Source organism: Leucopleurus acutus (assembly GCF_964270905.1).
Source record: "Leucopleurus acutus genome assembly, chromosome: 2".
Lineage (NCBI taxonomy): Eukaryota > Metazoa > Chordata > Mammalia > Artiodactyla > Delphinidae > Leucopleurus > Leucopleurus acutus.
In genome coordinates this window covers 76,302,737-76,320,961 of record NC_139143.1, presented here as the reverse complement: position 1 = coordinate 76,320,961, position 18,225 = coordinate 76,302,737, and the positions used below count along the sequence as shown (strand labels likewise).

Below are 18,225 nucleotides of genomic sequence, written 5' to 3'. Positions count from 1 at the left end.
ATAACCAGCCTTACCCTTCGCCTTGCTCCCTTCCCTCCCCTTCTCCACAGCTCTGACTCCCATGTATCTTTGTCTCCTTGTCCCTCAAGCTTCTCGTTGAGGCAAGTTCAACACTTATACATTATTTTCTCTGGCCTCTCAAGCCATCGCAGCCGCAGAGGCACAAGGAACACAGGGAAGATGAAGAATTCAACAGGCAGCCACTTGCTTAAGGGTGGAACGTTTTCTCCTGGGGATACAGCTTCTTGACCAGTACCTGTGCCTGCCCTATGAGGCTGAAGAGCAAGAGGATTTGAGGTTGAGAGAGGGACCCCTGACAATGTGGGAGGGAGGGAAAAGCCTCCAGAGTAGGGTGCCCGAGGGTGGGGCATATGTTCCACTGGTTACAGCATTCACACTTCAGGTAGCATTTTTTACCTTCACATCCTTCTCATCAGGACCTCAACTTCCCTCCTATGAGCTAAGCCACAGTGGGGACTGGAGCCTCCCTTTCCCCTGGGCAGACCTAAATCAAACTGCTCCCATGTTAGTGCATGCTCAGTAGATTAGTTCCAAGGAAGGCCGACTGGGACTGGTAGAGACAAGGGCAAGTTTCCTTCATCGTCTAGTCTAGAACCGTAAGGGGCAGAAGTGGAAGAGGTTCAAGGGGCCGCAGGCAGGGAAATGGGAAGATTTGGGAAGGAAATCGCCAGTTGATTTGGGAAGAAAAGAAAAGTGAAGGAGGAGGAGATCTCTAAGGACACAAGTTACTGCTGGTAAAGGTGTACCATATGAAGGATTCCTGGGGCTTTGTTAACCTGCCTACCTCTAACCCCTCATGCCTAGCCACCCCCAGAGGCCACAAAAACCAAGTGACCCTTGTAGTTCCCACCTGCCCCACGGTGGAGTCAGAGCAGAAGTGGAACAGCCACTCTATGTGATTTTAGCATGTTTAATAATTATGAAAACAATAAACAAAATCCTCAAGTGGGGCCTTTTGACCTCTCCTTCTGTTTTTTTCTTGGGAGGAATATGAATATAAGCCTGAGCTGGCCTCAGGGAGGGTGGTAGAGCAACTGCACGGATTACATGATGGCCCAGGAAACTAATACAGACCGAAGCCCTCTCCTACCTTCCTTCCCTGACCTTGTCCTCACCTTGATTCACCACCCACATTGTCTCTACCTGCTGCTATTTCCACCCCCGATGCTCCCCTACAAGGGTGCTCATCTCCTTCCCTTTCCCCTTCCAGCGAGCACACACTTGGTGGATCTGCCTCTGAAAACAAACCCCATCTTCCCTTCCTCCCTCTTCCCGAATGACCTGTGTTAGCTGTCCCTCCTGCTTTGTCTTCCTCCCACGACCCTCCTCCCCTCCCACTGTTTTATCAAACAGGAGAAGAAGCAGATGACTCTGGGTCAATAGAGAGCACCACTGTCACGCTGAAGATTTTAAACCATGAATAAAATGATGGCTTACATTGCTAAGAAATGATTTCTATACATTGAAACCAGAAGCCAAATGCTTGAAGGTCGAACAAGGAACGCTCTCTCTCCCCCATTCTCCTCACTTCTTAGTACTGATTTAAGAATACAGAAGCTGGAACCATGCAGCAGCTCTGAATAGGAAGCAAGGAACTATATCCCTGGAAGCAACCTATATTACAAAGTTCGTCCATGCCTAACAAGCCATGGCTATAGACTATCAGGAGGATTAAACAGTAATTCATGGGAAGGCCCTCTTCTCCTGCTGCCAGAGACGAGAAGGAAATTTTACATTTGAAATCTGTTCTGAGTGCAGTATAGTAATGATGGTGGCTTTTAGTCCGGGACTCAGGGGCAAATAAAAGGATAACCTCATTGCCACACTAGGTGTGTGTCCAGTATGTCCTGGTAGAACAGGAGGATTCCCTGTTCTCTGGTTCCGTGGACACAAGATGGGGATTAACTGTACTGCACCTTGGTCTGCCCCTATTAACACTAAAGTAGAACAGGTACTTCCTATTCCTGGTGATATGAGCTTCTGAGAGTTGGCTGGTGCTAGGGCAATAGTGGCATTCTCTGTCACCAGCCGTCTCCTATAGACTCTGCTGCTTGGGGGATACCTGCTGATTTGTTTTTTGCCACACTGGTCTGGAGCATGATTTTTTTCTCCTTCACTACTACTAGCTCCAGGCTATTATTCTTGTTCTCATGTGTATTTTAAAGAAAGTGCATGGTAGCAAAAACGTAGTCTGTTGCTTTGGGAAAGATAGTTTGAACTGGAAAGAGAGGTTTAGGCATCTTTTGCTGGACCAGTAGTAGTTCTCAGTAAAAGTTCTGAAAGCTGGTTTCTCTCTGCCCAGGCTACTTACTTCTACCATAGGGCACTCAGATTGAGCCTTTCCTCTCTGGCCTATCTGTAACTCCTCCTTGGGGCCCTAGAATTCTGTCTCTCTGCCAGAGACACGATCCTTGAGTACTGATCACTGAGAAATTATTCCTGAGTGCTTTGTTCTGTGGAGCAAAAAACCACAGGTCTTTGAGGGATCGGTGAATACTCTCATAATAAGTGGTTTAGCAGAAGACACACGCATTAGAAACAGTCGAGGAAGAAAGCAAATGCAGTTGTCACATCTATATCACTGATAACTCTTTTGGTACTTTTTTCTCTGTGTAGGAGTGGCAGAGCTGGGAGTAGAGTCTCGTCAAAAGTGAAAGAGGGGGCTTCCCTGGTGGCGCAGAGGTTGAGAGTCCGCCTGCTGATTCAGGGGACGCGGGTTCGTGCTCCGGTCCGTCCGGGAGGATCCCACATGCCGCGGAGCGGCTGGGCCCGTGAGCCGTGACCGCTGAGCCTGCGCGTCCAGAGCCTGTGCTCCGCAACGGGAGAGGCCACAACAGGGAGAGGCCCGCGTACCGCAAAAAAAAAAAAAAAAAAAAAAGTGAAAGAGGTCTGGAGATCTGAGTGGGGGATACTTTGAAATATGTTCCCAAAGCCCAAACTTGGAGGTGAAAGTCTTGGGAGAAATTCAGGCGGCTAAAAGGACAAGGATCCTGCTTCCCTGGACAACCTACTTTCAGGGACTTGGTGTCATTGCTGGGTAGGGCTCTTGACCTCTCCTTGAACTTGCCCCAATATAGAGCCATCTTTTTCCACTTTGATCTCTTCCATCTTTTACTCTTACACTTAACCCCTGTCCTAATGTCCTTTTTGGGAGCTTCCCTTCCTGTCCACCTCTGCCTCTCTCTGTCTACCCTTGCTGTGTTTCCCTTATTTCTGGAGTTGTTTTCAGTGGGAGTGACTCCTGGCAGCTTCTTTGAGCGGGGGCTGTACTCATCCCTGAGAACAAGTTCTCACTGGAATCACTCTCCAGTGAGCTGCTGTCTTCCAGTTTTAATCCTCTACTGTCTGTGCCTCTGAAAACTGAGGGTTTGTGGGTCCGGTGGCTTGTTAAGATGGACATCACTGGTGCCTACTGTTCTGGTTGTTTGGCTGGTAGCCCTGAGTCCAGATCTGCAAAGGCAGAAACTCACAATCCACGGATGTTCAGAAAGTCAGCCTGTTCCCAAGGCTTCAGCAGAGGCTTCTTCATTCCCTCCCTGACTACTTCCCTCCTCCAGCCATTGGGTTAGGGTGGCATTGACCGCTCTCCCTCCTGCTCTCAGGATTCTAGTCTCCCCTTGGTATAACACTACTGCTACTACTAATAGGCCTTTCTTATTCCCTAATCACCTAGATCTTCAAGAATAAAGCAAGAGGGTCATATCCCCTAGATCACTTGAGTATTACCTGTACATAATGTTCTGTTGACATAGGTTTCATCATGTTCATCCCCCAAGTTGGGGTAACTCCCTAGGCTTATGCTACCTGCAGCGCATGAATGGTGATGACAATGGTAATAAACTAGATTTGTAAAGTACTGTGTGCCAGGCCACGTTCCAAGCAGTTTTACATATGTAAACTCATTTAATTCTTACAACCCTACGACATATTATTTCCTTTTTACAGATGAAGAAACTGAGACACAGAGAGATTAAATAACCTTCCCAAAGCAAGTGAATAGGTGAGTTAGTATCAGAGCTCAGGTAGTCTGCCTCCAGAATCTGTGCTCTTTGTACCACCTTGATAAGGGACTGGATGACTGAAGAGTAGAGAGCTTTGTTGTCGAGGACGTCGTTCAGCCTAGTGTAGAGGGCAGAGAGGGCCAAGCTTCCCTTAGCTGAGCCCAGGCATATCTACTTGGTCCCTCATGGCCCACACAAGTAAGACCTAGACCCTCTGGGGTCCCTCATATTTCTAGGGGACCACCAGCTCTGGCTTTACCTGATTGTACTGCTAGACTCCTCCCAGAATTCTATCAGTGGCTTGATCGCATCCAGCTGCCTCCCCTGGCTCTCCAAGGAACCTAGGGGCAGGCCCTCTGGAATTAAAGGTGGTTTGAAGCGAAATGGCTAGAGAAATGGGGCACAGAACTTGGCGGGTAGGGCTGATACGCATGCCCAGAAAAGGAAGAAGGGTCAACAGACTCACATTAGGGTATAAAGGTGAAGAGAGGCGGGCAACATGAAATGAAACCAAACTCTTCTCTAACTCCTGGGAGGGCTCCAGGTCTCACTGATTCCCCAAGCCAGTTCTCAACAGGAGGATGTACTGCCCTCTAGGGGATGTTTTGGAAGTCCATGGGGGTATTTTTTTGGTTGTCATGATATGTAGGGGGGTGGGGTGGGGATGAGGGAGGGTTTCCTGGTATTGAGCATTCAGGGGTGAAAGATGCTAACCATACTGCAGTGACCAGAATAGTGCTGCACAAAATAAAGTTGTCCCACATCCCACATGTCTTTTAAAAATACCATTGTGTATTAATGTGAAAAACCTGTTATAATCTGAGGGTACCTGGAACCCAACTTCATTTTACATATGAACACAAAGTACTTTTTGCACCATTTTAAACACTGGATTTTCAGAAATGCACCTAACATGTAGATTGAAGGAACTTATAATGTGTTTTGTTCAGAACTTTATCATGAGTTGCTTACCGTTTCAGAAATCCACGTCATCGATGACAATACTGCTTATGGTATTTGAGTCACTGATACGTATGCCCCTCTCAGTTTTCGTTTGTTGCTGTTGTATTTACAGTGATTCTACGTGTAGGTTCAAGTCTCTACTATGTTATATGCTTCCAGTGTAGTTATGCCTGAACATTACATATTAAAATACAGACAATTTTATTATAAATTAATCTTTTATTTCACCTTTATAATATATGGTTAGAGTGTTATATTTACTTTTTGAAATTATGTTTATAGTTTATATTACATATGAATATCATTCCTGGGTAGTAAAACGGGCACTGTGTCTGAGGGCTTATGGGAACTGTTGCTCTAAGCTTTTGGAAAGCCATGCCCAGCACTAGCCTGAAGATTCAGGAGTTCATCTTTCCCCTGCCTCCACCCCTTTTTTCTCTAAAAGAGGCCCCCAAACCTTACTGCCAAGCTGTAAGTCTTTACCATGAGCTGGACACTCAGAGAGGGACCACAGGATAAACAATGGGGACTCAGCTGGAAGCCACACTTAATGCCTAGAAAGAAAAGCCTTTGCAAGACAAAAGGGTCATGTCTGTGTTGTGATGATGTCTGAATTGTGAAGCAGACAGTAGGAGATGGAGATCTGATCTGTGGGCAAGTTAGGCCCTCCTGCCTGAATGTGTATTGGGGGAGAGGTTCCCCACGTGCTTCAACTGAACAGAGGAAAAAAAGGGAGGAAGAGGATGACTAGGAACTAACGTGGATGGGGCTTCTACTCTATGCCAAGTACTTAGTGACATGGTTTACATATATTCTCAATTTCTTCTTTTAAGTGCACCATAGGATAGATATCAACTTAACAAAACTCAAGGTTCCACAGTCACGTGATTTGTCCCAGGTCACAGGGAGCTTCAACAGGAAGTAAAGCAGGACTGGTTTGATCCGTGTTTTAGGTTGCCAGAAACAGGGGTGAGTTCCTTTTTTAGACCATTCCTAACTTTTGGTTCTTTTAGAATAAGCAAAGAGGGACTTCCCTGGTGGCGCAGTGGTTAAGAATCCACCTGCCAGTGCAGGGGACACGGGTTTGAGCCCTGGTCCGGGAAGATCCCACGTGCTGCGGCGCAACTAAGCCCGAGTGCCACAACTACTGAGACCGAGCGCCTAGAGCCCGTGCTCCTCAACAAGAGAAGCCACCTCAGTGAGAAACCCGCGCACCGCAAGGAAGAGTAGCCCCCGCTCGCCGCAACTAGAGAAAGCCTGCGCTCAGCAACGAAGACCCAACGCAGCCATAAATAAATAAATAAAATTGTAAAATGCTTTAAACAAACAAACAAAAAAATCTTCTAGATGACTCCGTAGCTGAGTGCCTAATATGTCAACAGCAGAGACCAACACTGAGTCCCTAATATGTACTACTCCCTGGGGGGACCAGCCAGACACTTGATGTCAAGTTAATTACATTGGATTTCTTTCATCATGGAGGGGCATAGATTTGTCTTCACTGGAATAGACGTTTTGGACATGAATTTGCCTTCTTTGCTCATAATGCTCCTGCCAGCACCAACACTGGGGGAATTCACAGAATGCCTATTCGTAGTTATGGCATTCCCCATAGTATTATGTCTAATCGAGGAGCTTATTTCATAGCAAAGGAAGTTTAGTAACGGGCTTGTGCTCATGGAATTAAGTGGTCTTACCATGTACCCCATCATCTGAAAGCAGAAGCTTATTTGAAACATGGAATGGTTTACTGAAGATTCACAGCAGCAATTGGGAGACAATACCCTGAAAGAATGAAGTTCTGGTTTACAGGATGCAATATATGCTTTGAATCAGAGACCATTACATGGTGTTTTCTCCTCTATGACCTGAATACAAGGGTTCCAGAGTCAAGGGGTAAAAGTGCGGGTGGCTTTTTCACTATGACACCTAATAACCAACTCACAGAATTTTTGTTTCTCCTGGCAACTTTGAGCTCTACTGGTTTGGAGGACTTAGTCTCCAAAAGGAGAATGCTTCTACCATTACACACAATGGTTCCATTGAATTAGAAGAGGAGACTGCCACCTGGTCATTTTGGGCTCTATACATCACTGAACCAAGAGGCAAAAAAAAAATGATTACTTGGCTGGCTGGTGTGATATATCCTGATGACCTAAGGGAAGCTGGGATGCTGCTACACAATGGGAGCAAGGAGAGCTACTTCTGGAACCCAGGAGATTCTCTGGGGCGCCACTTAGTACTTCCTTGCCTAAGAGTAAATGTTAACATAGCAACCAAAAAAAAAAAAAAAAAAAAAAGACAGGACAGACCTTGAGTCAGAAATGGAAGTTTGGATCACTCTACCAGGTAAAGAACCCTGACTATCTGAAGTTCTGGCTGAAGACATAGGAAATATGGAATGAGTAGTTGAAGCAGTTCATAGATATTAATTATGGCTTCTTGACCAATTACAGAAATGAGGACTGTGGTAACTTGGCATATTTTCTGTTTGCTTGTTTTAGATATGTATTTGTCTAAGTTAACCATTTTATTCATCTCTCCCTTTCTTCCCATTTTTATGTTAGTATACTAGTTGTTGGAAGTGAACTTCACAATTTAATCTTTAGGTAACAAAAAATTCAGTGGAACTCTGGGTTTAAGGAGTAGCTAATATAGCCAGAGATGGACATGATGACTGGTGGCCTGTTTGAGGAAATGTGAAAAGCTCTGTGTTGTAGTCTGACTTTACCTCCCTTCTCCAACTTCACTCCCACACATAAATATTTGTCCAATTTCTTAGATGTTTTAAGGCAGAGCAGCAAATTCATGTTAAGGGTGGTTGGGCAGGTAAGGAAATGAGAGTAGGGAGAATTCAGGCCCTATCTAGAGGAAAAAAACTATATTCAGTTCAAGATGATTGTTGCCCTGTGACGCTCAAATGTAGCCTTAATTTAAATAAACAAACACACTTCGTGTGGGACGAACAAAAGATGTCTTCCTGGTTATTTCAATCTCTACTTTAAAAAAGTCATGCAGAGCTTCCCTGGTGGCGCAGTGGTTGAGAGTCCGCCTGCCGGTGCAGGGGACACGGGATTGTGCCCCGGTCCGGGAGGATCCCAACATGCCGCGGAGCGGCTGGGCCCGTGAGCCGTGGCCGCTGAGCCTGCGCGTCCGGAGCCTGTGCTCCGCAACGGGAGAGGCCACAACAGTGAGAGGCCCGCGTACCGCAAAAAAAAAAAAAAAAAAGTCATGCAGTTTTCAAATACGTAGGAGAAAAACCATTAGCGTGTTTCAAGGAAGCCAAGAGATAAAGTGTTATCAGAAAGAGGAAGTGGCCATTAATGTTAAATGCTGCTGAAAGGGTGAGGAGGACTGAAAAATGACCATCGAATTTGGCGAAATGGCCATCATTAATGCCCTTGGACAGGAGCAGTTTCAGTAGAGTGATGGGGACAGTGTGTTGAAGGGAGAATGGGAGGTAGGAGATAGTGCCCTACACTTGTTCAAGAAGTTTTGCTATAGAGGGAAGCAGAGAAATGGGACAGTAGTTGAAGATGCGAATAAGGGAGATATTTAATTGTTATGTGTAGGAAGATATTTCATTTGTGTTGTGTTTTTCTCCACAATTACCAAGTGTCTTTTGGTTTCATTTGTAATATATTCTGCCATTAAAGAGGTTCAAGATTTTATGTACTTCCTTTAAGATTTCTGGACTTCCTGTCTTGTTTAAAGGCCTTTTCCATTTGAGGATTAAATGAATATGCTTATTTCCTTCAGATACTTGTATTTTATTTCTTAATATTTAGATTTTATTTTTATATATGGCATGAGATAAAGATCTTACCTTGTTTTCTTCTATACATATGTCAATTGCACCAATACCTTTTGTTAAATAATCCATTAATTTACCACTGAACTAGAATGTTATTTTTATAATAAAATATGTTCCCACACTTATTTGCATTTCTGGGCTCCGTATTCTGGTCTACTGATAAAGACTCTTTAGCTTAGATATTCCCAACTTCATTGAGTTGTGACTCAGTTTCCTCTCCCACCCTGAAAAAGCTATATAGACTCTATTAGCTTCTATTTTCCAATTTAAAAAAATGTGGTAAACTACAATTAACATAAAATTTACCTCTCAACCATTTTTAAATGTATAGTTCAGTGGTATTAAGTACATTCATAATGTTTTGCAACATCACCATTATCCATCTCCGTAACTCTTCATCTTGTAAAACTGAGACTCTGTCCCAATTAAACAATAACTGCCCATTCTCCCATTTCCCCAGTGGCTGGCAACCACCATTCTACATTCTGTCTCTATGATTGTGACTACTCTAAGTACCTCATATAAGTGGAATCAAAGTATTTGTCTTTTTATGCCTGGCTTATTTCACTTAGCGTAATGTTCTCAGTTCATTCATGTTGTAGCATATGTTACAATTTTCTTTCTTTTTACAGCTGAATAATACACCATTGTATGTATAGATATACCACATTTTCTTATCCAGTCATCAATTGTCCAGGGACCTTTGGGTTGCTTCCACATATCAGCTATTGTGAATAATGCTGCTATGAACATGAGTGTACTAATATATTTTCAAGACCCTGATTTTAATTTTTTTGGGATATATTCCCAGAAATGGAACTGCTGTATCATATGGTAATTTTGTATTTAATTTTTTTGAGGAACCTCCATATTTTCCACAGGGGCTGTACCATTTTACATTCCCACCAACAGTGCACAAGGGTTCCAACTTCTCCACACCCTTGTCAACACTTTGTTTTATTTTTGATAGTAGCTATCCTAATGAGTATGAGGTGGTATCTCATTGTAGTTTTCATTTGTATTTACCTAATGGAATCTATTAGCTTTTCTATTAACATGAATTTGGGTTAATTTTTCTTTTCAGAGAAGTGGAAGACAGCCCTTGAAATAAATGGAAGCACTCTGGGTTTTGGCAAAGCTGCTGTTAAAAATCTTATCTTTAATCTCTTAACAAGGTGAAGAATTGACTTGTGAGAATCTTGGGTTTTTTGCTATCAGTAACCGCCAAGGGAAAAAGATATATATGTTTTTCCATAATTATTTAAGGATTCCAGGACATTAATGGTGTACCATTAGCATACCAACAAACCAGCTAATGAGCTATTAATATTATACCTAAAATGCACCAACAAAACAAAGTTGTGTGTGCATGAGTTTGTACGGGTGAATGAGATTAGTGCTAGTTTGTGAAGTGTAATCCTTTAGGCAAGATTGAGAAACATCTTTAAAGGACTGATCCTCAATATCTTAGTTGTATATCAATTTATAGTTTACAAAGGTTTCCATACACAGGATGGAATCTTGTGATTCTTACAAGAATCCTGGGAATTCAGTAGGGCAGGTATCATTATCTCAGTTGTTTACAAATGCAGAAACGGGCTTACCTAAGCCAAGTGAGTAGCCCTGGGTCAGCTTGTGAGTGGCTGGGGTATTTTAAAAATATAGATCTTGGTGAAGAGGGAATCTGTTATAACCCATGTAAACGCAGAGCCTGACACACAGTTTAGCACATAGTACGAACGCTGTGTACTATAGTACAAACTCACTGAATATTTGTTGAATGTATGAATGTGTCTTATGAGCCTATTTCAGAGTTCTTTCCATAATACTATGTAACCCATGCCATGAAATCAAATTCTTAACAACTGAAACCGGTTGGGGAGAAGAAGGAGTTGGGGAGGAGAGGGTTTGGGGAAGGTGGGAGGTTGGGGATGGGATAAGGGGCAGGGATTATTCCCAGAAGAATGAGGAAATTGGAGATGGAGGCAACAGCTTCTGGAAATGTCAGTGTTTATTAAACATTTAAGGAGATTTGGGGGTATGAGAAGAAATATACAGAATGTAGAAAAATCCTAAGAATCCCCTGTGGCTAGGAATGCAGCCTCTTCCCTTTCCCCCCGTTTCCCATTTGTTTTTCCTGCTTTTTCTTTGGTTATTTAAAAGCTATTTCTTAAGGCTCATTTGTCCCCTCCTCAGCCCCCTCACCTATGAAGATCCTTTGTCTCTCCCTCTCCTTTCCTGTGACCTTGAGTCCCAGAACAGTGCTCCAAAGTGGTCAGGGGGCACCATGCCTGTAGCTGAGGTTTGAGGATCGGGGGCCCCTCTGCTTGGGCTGGCTCTCCATTAAGGATTTAATGGGGGGTGGGGAATTGCCAAAGCCACATGACGTCATTGGTACTCAGTCATGGGGGGAGGGTAGAGCATGGGCACAGATCAGATAAACAAACAAACAAGAATGGATTAAAAAATAAAAAATAACTAACAACCTAAATAAAACCTGAAGGAGAATCTGATCTGGGTGACCTGGGTGTTAGCTGGGAGGGCAGAGTCTGCAGCTGGGCCACCTGATGGAGGGGAGGGAGGGTCAGAGAGAAGAGGGTCAGAGGGACAGGCTAGGTGGTACAGGGGATGGGAATATCAGGTGGCCTGGAGTTGAGGCAGGGGGTAGCAAGGTCCCTTTCTTTTCAGCGCCAGAGGAACGGGCACCAAACACACAGTCCCTGGGGCGGGTGAAGTGTAGGATGGAGCCCTGGGCTTCCAGAAAGCCAGGGGGTGAAGGTGGGGGAGAATATGAAGTGCTTGGGGAATGAATTTTGGAATGAAACTTACATCTCAAAGGGAAGTGAGGGCAGGGCAAGGGCTGGGGAGCTAAGGAGGAAAGCACCTAGACGGGGGATAGAGGAGCCTAGGTCCCCCTTTTCTGGCAGGGCCTTGGTGGGGGGAGGGGGTGATCACTTTTCTGAGTCCAGGCCCATCATGTTCTTGAGGGCGTTCTTGAGGCTGGTTCTGCTGGGGGACTTGACAGCAGGCCGGAGCTCCGAGCTCTGCTCATCCTTTCGTAGCTCCATCTCTATGACCACCATCTGAGAGCCTTTGGTAGCCTCCGCCCCTGACCCCTTACCCCCCGCCCGGCCCGCTAACCGCTATTTTTTATCCTTGCGAGACTCCCCCAACCCTTTGGTCTTCTTCTCACTGGCGGCTTTGGTGCTTCTGCTGTGGTCCAGCATGGCATACAGCACTGGCGTCTGTGGGGAGGAGTGCACGCATCAGTCACTGGTCTGGTGGGGCTTGCCTGTTCCCATCCTGCCCCCGACTGCTGCCTGGAGGCACCCCAAGTCCCGCTAACCTGCCGGCCGCGCTTCGACGAGTCCTTCACAGACTTGTGCAATTTCCCCTTCTCCATGGCACTGCAGGGAAAGGGGGTGCTATGGATTTGGCCCTGTTGGAGCCCCTCACGGAGGGGTCAAGGCTTCCTTTTCCCTTTGGCCCTCCCACCCATTGGGTTAGTCTCCGCCCACATGGGGAGTAGTGGGTTGGGGAAGGGGAGTCGGCTCCGCGCCTTACCTGAGTCTCCTCTGCAGGGCCGCCTGCCTGCGTAGCCAGCAGTACCGAATCAGGTAGAAAAGCAGCAGCAGCAATAGAACACCCCCCAAAACACCCCCGATCACGGCTCCCAGAACCACCCCGTACCTAGTAGGCACTAAAAGGGGAAGGAAAAGAAGTGGCGGAATGAGCAGGGACAAGTATCTTTGGTTCCTAGCCCCACACTTACTCCCTGCGGTTTGGGTTGTAAGACATCCCAACCAAGGCTGTCTTCTGCCCACTCTCCCAGAGCCTGAGGGGCATTAGCCCCGGCATTTTGCCCCTTCCCCCAGCCCCTCAGGGAGGCCCGATCCCCTCTCTGAACTCCCTCCCATGCCCACGTCCCACCTCCTCTCACACCTTTTTCAAAGACATAGAGCGTGACCTGAGAGGTCTTGCCCACTATGTCTGGTGGGTTTTTGACGTCACAGGTGAAAGTGCCGTTGTCACTATAGTCCAGGTTGTGTATGACAATGGAGCCATCCTTCCAGAGAGGGTCCCCTACCCACTGAATGCGCTCTTTGAAGGTCCCCACCTCATCGATGTAGGGCTGTCCCTTGGCATAGTGGAAGATCTATGAGGAATGAGGGGAAGCATGTATTTCTAGCTTCAGGGTGAGGGATTCTGGGCTGGTGACGGTAATGCTGGGGAGGGGGTTCAGCCCTAGTCAGTGTGACAAAGATTGCCACTTACTCCCCTTCCTTAGCCCAAGTTCTCTTTTCTGTGGTTCTTTGAAACACCCTTTCTGTTATGCAAACTCAGGATTCCCCCCAGGCACTCACCGAAATGGCATCACGGCCTCCTTCTGGCTGGTAGCGCCAGGTGAAGGAGATGTCATCTGAGACCCACTCACTGGACCAGAAGGAGCAGTGCAGGGTCACCCGGGAGCCCACAGCACCGTGGACCTCCTTGTCCGTGTAAACCACAATGGCCTGGGCTGGGGAGAGCACTGCAAACATAGAGGGGGAATCAGATGCACATGTGGGCCCAAAAAGGGATATAGAGGGAGTGAGATCAATAGGAAGTCAAGCCTGAGTCAGAGGCCAAAGCGAAGACTGGGACAGAAATGACGAATTCTGCGGTCCAGGTCTCTCTCGCCTAATTGAATAGATGAGTGGAAATGCTGTGTTGGTTCAAGCTCTTCGGCATGTTCATAGAGGAAATGAAATCAGCAGTACCAGAATTCCCCTGAGGACTTCCAGAAGTTGAATTCTGTCTCCAAGTCTAACTTTCCCTTTGGATCAGTATCTAATTCTTAAGCTATCCCTTAGATGCAGGCTTTACAATTTTTAAAACTTATTATAAATTATACAGGTAACACATAGTGCATTCTTCTTATAACTATTCAAGCAATAGAGATAAAGAGAGCTAAAGTCTCTCTTGACCAATTCCTTTCCTGTAGTCCCCTCCCAGATATTACCAACGTTATCAGTTTAATGTGTAACCATTTTCTATGTGTCAGACTCAACATAAACTCAAGATACACATATACTTATAAGAAATAGTTTCTTTCTGTGGAGCTTTCTTTTCTTTTTTAACATACATTGCATTATAGTCTTTTTTTTTGGCTTAAGAATATATGTATAAAAAGAATATATGTATCTGTTGGGAGTGTTCCACTTTGATGCGTACAGATCAATATTATTTTTAACAGCTACATAGTATTTCACAGTACAACAAACTCAAATGTCTTGCAGAAGAATTGAAGATAACTAGAGAATGTAAGTCTTCTTCCCTGACCCAGCTGTCTTCAGTGCTGAATCCCTGATTGCCATACAGCTGCTCTTGACTGGGGGGGGGTCACAGAGGGAAGGCCCTCATATCCCTCTCAGGGGAAGCTTGATTCAGAGCAGCACCCCCAAGCCCAAAGCTCAGATGACTCTGCATTTGAGCCCCTTGTGGTTCTGCTTTGACCCTCCTCACCCTCCTCTTGGCCCTTTTGGCCCAGGGTCACTCCCAAGACTCACCCACACAAGGCCATTCCAGGGAGATTATGTGTGTGGGCTGGCCCTGGCTGGGGGCAACTGTAGACCCTTTTGTTCTATGGGAGAGGGAGGAAGCAATCAAATAAATAGAGACCCATTGTCTGACCACTGACCAGTGTTGGGGGCTCATGCCTCCCCTCCCCTCACTGCCCCCCGCACCCCTGCCCGTGGTCCATAGTCCCAAATCTCCCACCTCAGCATGCAATACCAATGACTCACCTCCTGGGACTGAGCCTTCGAGCCTTCTTGGGTATCCCAAATGTAACAAGGAAGGTTATTCATTGGATCTAACTTCTATTCCTCCTGTTCAAATATCAACCACTGCCCTTCAGCTCTGTTCAATGGTGCTATGAGTGGGACAGAACTTTCTCTCCCTCTTATACTCCAAGATCCCCTCTCCCCATTTCCCTCACCACGCCCTTCTCCAACTCCCTATCCTTAACATTTTCTCAGGATACCTCTGAATAGTCCAGTACAGTCCAGAAGAGTGTAGCTGCTAGGTTTAGGACTCAAGGAGCTGACCGCAGAGAATCTCAGACATTCTAACCAGCCCTCCCTCCTCTCCCCTCATTTGCCCTACTTCTCACCCACTGCACTAGGCTTCAGGGCAGTTTGGAGAAGGGAACAATCCATTCAGATAACCCTGCTTTGAACTTCTCTTCCTCACCCAACATCTGCCGTGGGGCAAGGAAGGGGCTGGTCAACTTATGTGGAAGATAGCTTTAGATGAGACAAGACCCTAGAATCTCACAGAACCTCCCTTCTACTCTGTTCACCCACATAATGGACAACAGATCCACAAAGAGAAACTGAGGTACCAAGAGACAAAGGATCGGAGGAGTTGGGGCCACAAACCTTGGGCTCCTTCCTTAGATCACATTCCCTGACTTCTCTCTTCAGGGAAACTAAGGTTAAGGTACCTTCTGCACGACTAGGGAATGAGTAGGGACCAGAACCCAGATGTCTGAACATGTTCCTTACCAAGCTCTAACACTGCTTCCTACTAGGCCTTCACCACTGCTTTGGGGGCATGTTACTGGTTTCCAACCCGGGTCCGGTCAGGTCCACCTCAGGGAAGCTCTCTACACTCTTTTCCCTTTTCCCTTCACAGAATACCTTTACCTTTACAGCCTCCCTCCAAACTATATATATATTTTTTCTCTGCATAGAATAGCACCTTCCTGCTGTTGCTGCCTCGTTCTTTGATTGCAGTGAGGAGCGCAGCGAAGGCAGGGGGAAGGTTGCTGAGAGACAACCTGAGCCCCGGGGCCCCCAGACTGGGGTGGCTCAACTTACCCAAAGAGGAGAAGAGTAGCGCAGCCAGGATAGGACTGGGGTTGGAAGAGGGAGCCCCAGGAGCCATAGCTGGGGCAGGGCTAGGGCCCGGAGCGTCTGCGGGGTTGGGAGAGTGGGGGACAAGGAACTGAGCGGGGGTTCCTGGAACCCGCTTAAAATCCCCCAGGGTCCCGGTATGAGGAGGCTGTCCTGAGCCAGTAGCCAATTGCAGCCTGGCATGTGCAGTTGAGAGGTGGTGAGGAGGGGGGCAGAGCACAGGGAGCAGAAGGGGCATTGTGTCCTCTGGGTAGAGGGGTGGGGGGGGACACATACCACCCCATACACTGAGGGCTTTGTGTCTGCTGGCCTCCCCCTGCCCCAGGCTGGAATGTCGGGGGGGGGGGGGTTGAGGGAGAGGGACAGAAAAAGGGACACAAACACATTTCTCTGAGGGACAGATGGGTGGAGGAACCTGAATCCTAAGGCTATGAAAAGGGATTCCTCCCTAGCCTCCATGCCTGAGAGTGGCTCCCCTAGGGCTCTAGGAGTTAGAGGTGGGTTTCCCCCAGAGAACTTTCAAAACAGGATATCCCTGTTATCTTCACCACTGTGGGCTACATTACAGGCTTCTTGAGATGACTAAGTCCTTTGGGTGTCTTTTTTTTTTTTTTTTCCTATCTCTTTGCATCTTGGGTGATTCTTTCCAGATAAAAAACTTTTTTTCCGTGGGAAAATATCCAGGGAAGAATCCCTTGATCTTTCCCTTTTTTTCAGGAAGTCCTTCACTGCCTCACGCTGCAGTTTAAGTCCATTTCAGTTAAAAGCAAGGCAATAAAATTATACTGAGTGCCAGCCAGTTACATATATGAGTATGTGAATATGTGGGTATGTGAGTAATAGAAAGAGGAATAAAAATTAAGATCCTCCTTCAAGGAGTTCAAAATTTAGTTTGGGGAGGCAGAGGGGAGAATCAGAGGACAAACCCGTTAACAATGAAATGTAATAAACCATGATGCAGCAGACTGATGAACAAAGTGCTGAGAGTATAAGTGAGGGCACATAGAGCTACATTAGGAAAATTAAGTTATGTAACAGAGATTAAACACAAAAATATCAATAACTTTCATTTAATAAATGAAGTTCAGAGGAAGAGGGAGTCATGTCTAGAAGGCAATATTAGATGTGGACCAACCTTTAAGGATGCATGCCATTTTGAAAAGGAGAAATTGGCAGTGAGGGTATCTAGGCAGATAGAACAACAAAAGCAAAGACAAAGAGATAAGAAAGTGTGTGTGTGTGTGTGTGTGTGTGTGTGTGTGTGTGTGTGTGTGGTGGGTAGGTTTGTGAAGTTTTGGGAATATTCAGGGCAGATCTGGTGTCCTCCATTTTTACTCGATTTGGGGGAACTTGAACAGGCATCAGAGGAAAGGAGTCTGTACAGGAAAGTTGAAGCCAGTTTGTGGATGGCCTTAAATGACAGAGCAAAGCGGGTGGATTTAATCCGGTACATCATAAGAATTTTGCTGATGGTTTTGGGATGGTATTTGGGGTTAGGAATGGGAGTGTCTACATGGTCAGAGCTGAGTTTTAAGACAAATACGTTACATGAAACATTTGAAGAACTAAGTGAAAGAGGCATTCATTGGATTTGTTAATGTGAAGCTTCCGAGGGCCAAAGCAAGATCAATGACTGGAAGATCAATCGCAGAAAACTGTATTTTAATGTAACAACTTCCTAATGACTAAATTATTTACTAAATGAAATTTGTTTTTTGAGGTACCCGTTATCGAATGTGTTAGAACACACTCTTGAAAATCAGCTGTCAGCAGCGCTACAGAGGAGATTCCTACACTGGAGAGAAAATCGGGCTGGAGAGTCTGTAAGGTCCCTTCCAGTCCAGAAGTTTATTAATAGTGCTTTCTTTGCCAGCATTATAGAAATGCAAAATAGTATATTCATTTGATGTAGAAATAAATGAATCTGTGCTATTTAAGTCCTGAAAGGAAAAGTACATAAGCGTTAAATATAAATAAGATCTGAATATTAATGTAACGAATATGTTTTTATTGCTGAACAGGAGTTGCTTTGGCTGTCTGCTTCACTTCTCCTCACCCTTCCTCCTCAAAAGAGGCTCAAGAACTTTTGCGCTTTTCCGTTCCTTTCCACTTGCTTGTTTTCTCCCTTATAAGTGCTCTGGAAGTGATTGCTGTGCTTGGGTTCCTCAAAACTGTTTTTATGCATATAAATCAAAGCAAGTTCTCCCCCACCCGTACCCCAGGTTCTTCTGGCAGTGGGTGTCACCCACATAGCCCTGAAACAAGGAACAAGGGAGCGTTGTCTTTGGTTAGTGGGCATCTAGCTCATGCAGCGGCTCAAGCCCAGGAATTGTGAGACATAAAGCTAATCGAGGTGGTTAGAGGACGCTCCCCATCCTCGGATGGTGCTCTGAGAGGTTCTCTCCCCCACGGATCTCAACTTGTGCACTGTCTCTGTATTGGTGAAGACGGTTCACATAAGAATGGGAAGGAGCCCAAAGTATCTTTACAAAAAAAATTTTTTTTAATTTAAGTATAGTTGATTTAC

General features: G+C 45.8%; 1 protein-coding gene across 1 annotated transcript; it reads right to left on the bottom strand.

Annotated features, from left to right (window-relative positions):
• Positions 1 to 11,750: 11,750 nt before the first annotated feature.
• Positions 11,751 to 15,729, bottom strand: MPZ (myelin protein zero; the record flags this gene model as incomplete). Its single annotated transcript, XM_082834636.1, is given in 7 exon segments — positions 11,751 to 11,942; positions 11,946 to 12,044; positions 12,146 to 12,206; positions 12,364 to 12,499; positions 12,742 to 12,955; positions 13,164 to 13,330; positions 15,663 to 15,729. Coding segments are annotated over 7 exon segments (936 nt in total).
• Positions 15,730 to 18,225: the final 2,496 nt, after the last annotated feature.